Raw genomic sequence first — 8,546 nt, 5'->3', positions numbered from 1 at the left:
GTGGGTTTTTTTTTTCTTTCTCTCAGCCTCTCTCTCGCACTTTTTTCCCGCTTCACTCTGCACGCGAGCCTTGTGCTTTACGCTGGGCAGAGGGGGGAGGGGCGGTAGTTACACTCAGTAGCACAGGAACAGAGCCAGAGAGAGAGAAAGAGAGGCAGGGACAACAACATTAGAAAGGTATAGTAATCATCCACAACTATTTTCGGTTGCAGATGATAAAGGATTGAGAAAGTTTATTCATGCAGGTCCATATGACAGAGAATGTGCATGTTCTTTTAGTTTTCATATTATAATTTATATTTAATTGTGTTGTGGTTTGCAGTGTTTTGTGTTCTTTTCACTTTAAATTTGTGAAAGGAAAAAGCTGAAAATTTAAATAGTTAAAACTTGAAATGTGAATAGTTGATTTTTGTATTATATGATTTATTTATTACATTTTATGTGGAGTGAATAAATAAAAGTATATTTACGGTGGCCCCTAGAGACAAAGCACATACAAACTTCAAATCACGTACGAACTCTGAAGCATGTACAAACTCCAAAACACGTAAAAACACGTACAAACTCCAAAACACGTAAAAACTCCAAAACACGTAAAAACACGTACAAACTCCGAAGCACGTAAAAACTCAGAAGCATTTAAAAACTCAGAAGCACATGAAAACTCAAAACACGTACAAAAGACAACAGAAGTGCTCCAGGATGCTGGGCGCAGTGTTGAGCCTTTGTTATCTTGTGGCTACACAAGCCAGCAAGTACCAACGACCGGATTTGGTGTGTGGTAATAACAGGTAAATGAACTTTTTTTTAAATTATTTGAATATATATATGAGTGCCTGTGTATAAATACACAAACAATACACACATGCTTTCAATTGTGTAATTTAAGTGATCTAGTAGCTCTGCTTTGGAAGTTCAGTTCATGCTAGAAACGTGTTTTGGAGTTTGTACGTGTTTTGTCTCTAGGGGCCACCGCATATATTTATATATAAACATATATAAATAAAACCACTTGTTTTTACGTTAGTAATTCCTTTTGTGCATAATTTTATATTATTGTTAATAATAAATTAATTAAAGCAACAAAACAACCTGAAGAGCCGGTTCGGAGCCGAAAGAGCCGGCTCTTTTTAGTGAGCCGAACCGAAAGAGCCGGATCTCTAAAAAGAGCCGGAAATCCCATCACTAGCAGCCACCTGTCAGTCAAAGAGACCACGCCCCCAGCCACAACCTTTAAGCCTGAATACAATTTAAACAGGTGAGTTCAAACATTCAGTTGTTATGAAGGAGAAAATTATTTATAGGGATCAAAGCAGCTTTCTATCAGTGTTTGGGGTTCTTACTCAAAAATAAATTACTTTTTAAAACTAATTACTGTTACTTTCTCCAGGGAGTAATTAAGTAATTTGTTACTTGTTACATTATTTTTGCGTTACTCTGACCTGTTAATAATATAAACCTTAGGTTACAGTCCTGCACACTCACATAAATCCCTTTGATAATAAAAACACACATACAGTGTTTGTGTATTAACACAAAGCTGAACACAAGCCCAAACAGAAACTTCACTGCTGGCAGGAGAGCTGCGGAGCAGGTTTTTAACCCCACGAGTTCATCAAGTGTAGCTGACAGTTAAAAAAAACAAAGTCTGGGCTGTGAGCCGGCATGCAGTAACCCTAACAAACCAGCATGAGTACACCTGTGACTGTAACAACCAGAGCTGCGTGTGAAACGGCTCACATCTCCACCTTTACATTAATGCTCCCAAACTTTGACTGCGTGACAAATGAAACTGTCTTTATGTTAGTTTAGCTTTACAGCACCCCGGCGGCTCGTGCGCTCGTTTCCTGCACACAAAGAGATATTTTAGTCTCGGTGTTTGTCTCGTGAATTATGGATTTGTGTTCCAGTTTAGGGACTTTTGGGAGAGATTTCTTGGATGATCCATTGTTCACATATCTCTGCAAGCTTTATTAACTTACATTGTTCGTGCTGCGTCCTGTGACCCAGAGCCCCGTCTGGACTTCCTGACAGGAAAACCTTCAGTGCTGAGGCCCAGTGGGAAACACCAAGCCTATGTTTGGACACAGATTTAAACATGGCTGCAACGTTCTCCCTCCACTGACCTGCTACAGACCACAACCTGCTCCTGGTGTCACCCACTCATAGTTTGTAGTTACAACAGAAGGAGCATTCAAAAGCTGTCAATTTTTTAGGAATACTCGGAATAATTTCATTTTTTGTTTTAGCGATGGTGCACAAGAAAGTCAATCTTTAGGGAGCTGAAGGTGGACTCCTGTGGAAGTACAGGAACATCATTCCAACTCCATCGTCTGAGGACATTGTTTACTCTTTGTCTGCACTCAAAGGGCTGCTGGAGAATATTTTTCATGACACCCTTCGCCACTCAAAGAACAGAGCATGGATGATAACAACAGACGTGACACTGATTAAATCAGAAGTAACATGAACAGTATGAAAGGAGGAGTATGGGTGGAGGTATGGTTGACAAGCAGCTTGCAGAGGCAGCAGCAGGTATGCACCTGAAGCAGTTTATGCCTCAATCACACAGGCCTAGAGACCAGTCAGTGACTCCATGGTAACCACTGGTTGCTAGGGAAATGTGTTTATTATTCAGCTGGTGAGTGGTTGCTGGAGGTTGCTGCACCAAAAACCTTGTTGCAGTTACTTTGGTTGCCAGTGCCGATTGCCCGTAAATTGCATGGAAGACACCAACTTCAGCAACCTTCAGCAACCAGTTGGACAATGCACGTATGAGCTCATCGGCTTAGCTGACATGACTGGCAACATCCCTGCAACCCCGAAATGACTGATTCTTTGTGAAACATGACATCAGGGAGGAAGTAAAACGATGCTTTTCCAAGCACCCTCCAGGGTCTCACCATCACATTTGGACAAATAATCTTCAGGTCTGAAGGAAAGTTCAGACAATCAAGGGAAATTGAATTGATGCATATTTAGTCAAAATGTTTGTTCTTTAACCAATATTAGTTAATAAGTTGGCTGTCATTGCTCCTGCTGTTTCTCCCGTATTATAGTGATGTTTCCACAAAACATTCTTAAATGAAATACAGGCAGGAATCATTTTACTCGGTTTTATGGAAAAACGAACACTGAACTCAACTTTACCTTCATGTTTTTATTAAATTTTGTTCATCTTACAAATTAAAAACAACTTAAACACACAAAATTAACTTCAAGTTCACATTCTCCAGTAATCTGTAAAAATAAAGTCGAAGAGTGTTTTTCTTAACAATGACCCAACTTCATGTATATACAGTATAATGTACATTACATGGGAAAACATATACAAATAAATCAAATGTCCAGCTGATTTGGGGGCAAATAAAAACAGAAGGCGCCCACTGAATGAGCAGTAAACAAAAGACACACATCAGAACTATTGATCGGTATCAATCCTTATTGCTTAGAGTGATTTTACGTCCTCATCTGCTGCTCCACTGAGGAGGAATCACTGCGGTGCAGAGTGATGAAGAGCATAATAATTAATCATTTATATACAAATCTACAAGCTTGCTGTAAAACTGTGCAGCGGGAGGAACGAGCCTCCGTTACGAGGAAAGCTGAGGAACATAAATGTAGATTCTCGACACAGATCGTCTCATCCGACGTAAACAAAATGCCCTACGACCCTACGACCCGACTTTCCCAGAACATGACGAGCACCACGAAACATCCTGGTGTTGCTTCTATTATTCACAGCACAGATCGCTCCCTGTGCCGAACAACGAAAGTAAAACTGTGACCGAGACTAACCGAGGCCGCTGGAGACAGGCTGTCGCAAATGTGACTGCAAACCTTAAGGCAGGATGATCAAGGCACGTGTTGTCGTATTCCCAGGAGCAAAGGTTACTAAACTTCACTTTACTGTTTGTGACTGGATGTGAGATTTCTGTCAGGCTGCGTATTTCCAGGTTTGGGCTTGTTGGAATAAACTGTAGAGTTCAAATTGATTAATCATCATTATTTTGATTGAATGATTGTTTCACTTATAGTCACGATTAAACAATAATGATATGTTATCTTTAATCTTCTTAAAGATTCTCATTGTCATCGCTTTAACAGTGCAAACTGAATATTTTGAGAGATTTTAATTTTTCCCATAATAAAAAATCTTATGTTTTACTTAGTGGTAGCACATGGCATGACTTGTTTACAGAGCAGAAACAGTCGACTGTCAGAATAAAAGTCTTTGTTTGGTGGGTGACTCACTGATCCCTTCATTTACTTAATGAGAACAAAAAGAAATGAAACAAAAAATAACCTCAGATTCAAACTTCTCCAATAAGAACTGTGGAAGTCGCGTCACAACATGAAACCCAACAATGTGATCGTATTAAACTGCAGAATTTCAGCAGTATTACTGTCAATGATCTTTTTTTAAACCGTCACCATATTGAGAGCTGAGCCCCAGGCTGGGATCCAGTCAGATAAACGTTAGTTTCCATCTGAATGTAGCATAAACGTTCACTAAAGGCGAGAAAAATCTCTGTGGAGGAAACAATTCTTCAGCCCTGTTATTACAAATATTATCATAATCTTAAAAAAAGAACAATAACTGCAGAATCCTAAGTTTACCCAAAGGAAGAATTCAAACTGTTGCTCAGGAATGTCGCCGAGTATAAAAATGTAAAGAAATGCCCACATGAAAGCCTCTGGAGTGTTGAAGGCAAAAATTCACATTTCGATGGTTTTCACGTGTCAGCAAACAGTCAGTGGCTTATCTTTGAAACCTATTTCACCTATGAGAACATATTTACTCAGGTAGTGACTGTAGTTGAATCATGAAGTGCAGATTTAGTAAAAGTGTGATTTGTTTGGTAAACTATGACCTCAAAAAAAGCCAAAAACCTCTCGTTTGATAAACGGGAAACCACGCAGAGCCAAAATGGCTCCTCAAGAGTCTTAGTTTCCTGTAGGGCTGAGGTCTGAAGACCAAACTTGAGCAATTTCCAAGATCTCAGAGTCTTTTCTTTGTAATATAAGATACCAGATGAATGTTCCGGAGTCACAACCTCTCTGATGGTTGGCCTTCCAGTCTAATTCGTGCCCTTGAGCTCAAAGCGGCTGTACACTTGCTTGGGCTTCATCTTGTTGTATTGGTTCACCAGGTCCAGCTTGCTGTGGCCCAGCGTCATTCGTTTCTGGTCCTTCCGGCTTATTATACCGACCGGAGAAAGCGGCGGCGGTGGACTCTGCTGACTCTCCGGCTCAGTTGGAGAAAGGTCCGGTCCTCCCCAGGGTGAGCCGTGAGGAGACGGAGTCCTCCGGAAGTTGTAGGCGTCCCTGTCTTTAGAGTTGGATGACAGGAAGTAATCTGAAAGCTTGTTGAACATCCCGCTGGGGAGCCTCTGCTTAGGCGGCGGTTTGGTGTCATTGACTGGGGAGGGTATTGAGGAGGGGAAGAGATCTTGTTTGTGATCGTACAGCCCCAAACCCTGAAACTTAGTAGAGGTTCCACCAATATTTCCCCGCAAGACATCTGCTGTGTTGGGTTTGTTCCACTCGATACCCATCGCTTGACCGTAGGCCGGTGGCGGGCGATCGGGAATTGGGGCGAAATTGATTCCCCCATTAGCAGAGCTTCGCCCTCCTGGTGTAGGGGTCTGTCCTCCCGATCGGTCGCTCAGTCCTCTTCTTTCAGGGCTCAGGTGGGAGCCAGCTGCAGCCTCCTTATCATGACTTTGCGTGACCTTGTAGACCGTGTTTGAGGACATTCCAGGTGCAGCCTTCACACTGGAGATGCTGTTACTCGATTGGCTGCTAGAGTTTTCGGAGCACCCCTTGTCCCGCTGCCTGTGGAAGAAGAAAAGTTAAAAGTGGCACACTGAAGTTCTGTTGATTTCATAGAGAGATTATATTTCCATCATGATGTCACATAAATCAAGTTTCAAAGAGTTTTTGCGGCAGCTGTCATTCACATAATTAACTCAGGAAAAAAGCTTCTGATGAAACTCGGAAAAAACTAAAACCTTGACAGTAATCAGAATGAAAGCGTCTCCCCTTACAGCGAATACCTTCTTACCTTTCAGACAGTAGATCCAGCCCGTGGCCTGGGCTGAGCCCCAGAGCCAGGCCGGGGGCAATCATGGGAGGGTACGGTGGGTAGTACGGCATCCCGTCCTCCTCCGGGTTGTAGAAACAGTCGATGATCTGGGAGTCGGCGTACAAACAGCGAAACTCTCGGTCAAAGCTGTCAGCGATGCGCCCCGAGAAATGCATCACCATGTTGCTGTGCACCTGAGCCGACAACCAGGTGAAACTGGAGAGAAGAGGTCAAAGGTTAGAGTCAGACATCTGCCTCCTCTGTTTTTTGGATTTAAGCATACATAACAGAGTACAAGGTGTGAGATGGATGAGCTATTGAAATAGAACCACACTCTTCCCCATAAACTTCCTTCACATCCGATGAATGAAAATCAGGTCGAGCGATCGGCATTTTGACCGGCAGCCATCGCAGAAGCATGAGAACAAAGGGACATAACCTGTCCTCCTCTGAGGGATCGAAAAATAGCAACCAAGCTGAAAAATCCAGATGTGCCTGAGAAGATGACCCTGAATGGAAGATCTGCCGAATGCAACTTAACTCAAGTTTTGGATTTTTTTCCTGAGACCTTTATGAACTTTTGGACTTGAACTATTTTACTGCTGATCTGGTAAATGGCCTGTATTTGTATAGCGCTTTACTTAGTCCCTATGGACCCCAAACTGCTTTACACTGCATTCAGTCATCCACACATTCACACACTGGTGATGGCAATCGCACTGACAGAGGCACTGACTGGTACTCAAAGGGAACTTACTATAAATGCATTAATGTGTGTTTAAGTAATAAGTATATAACAATAATTACTGAACTATATGTGTTTAAAGACAGAAAGGCCAAAGTGAATTTTAGGTGCAGTCGCCTCTCTGCAGGTGCTGGACGGCAGCAGCTGAGATGGATTTGTCAAAGTTCTGATTTGAACCTCGCTCAGCAGCATTTAGCAGTATTTGATGCATCAGTTATGTAAAAGATCAAATCACACTCGGTGCAGCTGCCGATTACCAGGTGGCATTTCAAGTACAATGAGTTCACGCAGATAAAAATCAGAAAGTGAAAGCAGTTCTGGATAAGAGCCTGAATAGATCGAGGCTTGATGTTTGTCATGTGTGACAGGTTTTTCTGCCATCATGTGCATGAAATCTCAAAATTATGAAACACAAACTGAGGCTGAGACTCAGTACCTCTCAGCTGTGTCTGTGTAAATTATCTCCCTCCACCTCCAGCTGATAAACAGCCCTGCAGTGAGTGTTAACTATTTCCTGGATGATGATGAGTCAGTGCAATGACTCATCAGTTTATCAGCTGGCGAGAGGTGGACGCGAGGTGCACGAACACCGAAGGCGTCTAACTGAGCAGCAGACACTTTACTGCATTTATGTGCAGGCGAGACAAAGGTTCAGCGTTAGACGACCACACAGACGTCTGAGTTTTAGCCACATTACAAGTCACAAAATGTACCAGCTGTTTACAGATACACAAAGCAGGGTGAGTGGGTGGATGGATGGTGCGTTAGCCGAGCACCAGCACACCCTCATCAACACCAACCATCATGATACATGTTTGTTTAAACAAGCTTTAAACAGCATATTGTTTAACAATAATACTCATGTTAGAGCCAGCATTACTAACATACACTCTGACCGGTCTGAGCTGCTAACAGCAGGGGCCTTTGTTTTGTTGTTAGCCATTTAGCTAATCGCATATTTGCTACTTTAGCCAAACTAGCATTCGTGCACATTTAAACCCTGCAGAAGGACTCGTTTTCAAGGACACCTCGTACTTCTACAGACACAAGTTAATGACACAGAGTCTGTATCTGTTTCATCTCCATAAACAGAACCTGTAATACATTACTAGACTTTGTATTGTGTATTTAAATGACAGCAGAGTGTTTGGTTGAAGAACAAAGTGCCAGCTAAGTTTGTCCCTGTAATATCTGATCTCAGGCCAGTTGGCAGATTTGATTCTGATTTGCACAAATGTGAACCGGACAGCATCTCAATGATATCAGAGCAGGTGTAATTCATAGTTGATTCACTGGCATCTTCAAAGCAACACAAAGAACTTTAATACTCATGGAAACTTAAAAGGAAATTTACAGATTTACGAAACCGATTCTTTTCTGATTGTAATCAAGCCATTACAGACTTGACTGTGTGAGAACAAAGCAAGACAACCTCAGAGGAACCTGCAGGACGGCGTTCCTCAGCACTAAACCACTCAGTGCTCAGCTATGTTTGATATGATCCATCTGAATTCCTGATTAGTTCTGAAGAAGAACAGCTCAGAGCACACCTTCATTATCTAAACACCCGATACACATAAATGGTAATTTTACTGTCTTCCGGTTCAGATCATTAAAGTTGTGGTTTAATTAACAAACAAGTCATAGAACTGTAAATGAGGTCGCGTTAGGATGCTCAGCCGTTTAAGATGAACTGTTTCCAGTTACCTGCTG

At 42.1% G+C, this 8,546-nt stretch overlaps 1 protein-coding gene across 1 annotated transcript in view; it reads right to left on the bottom strand.

The window, feature by feature from the left end:
• Positions 1 to 3,145: 3,145 nt before the first annotated feature.
• The window catches only part of LOC146575177 (protein FAM83A-like), a 15,975-nt gene continuing 10,574 nt past the window's right edge, over positions 3,146 to 8,546 (bottom strand). The window contains exons 4-5 of the mRNA XM_085275410.1: positions 6,068 to 6,304; positions 3,146 to 5,838 (exon numbers count right to left, since the gene is read on the bottom strand). Of these exons, the coding sequence (XP_085131536.1) occupies positions 5,082 to 5,838; positions 6,068 to 6,304 (994 nt within the window). The 3' untranslated portion in view covers positions 3,146 to 5,081. The remainder of the gene's footprint in view (positions 5,839 to 6,067; positions 6,305 to 8,546) is intronic.

Source organism: Mchenga conophoros, linkage group LG5, assembly GCF_057382185.1.
Source record: "Mchenga conophoros isolate Kocher_MC1m ecotype Shallow Benthic linkage group LG5, M_conophoros_male_GT1.1, whole genome shotgun sequence".
NCBI lineage: Eukaryota > Metazoa > Chordata > Actinopteri > Cichliformes > Cichlidae > Mchenga > Mchenga conophoros.
This window is presented reverse-complemented; position numbering and strand designations above follow the sequence as displayed.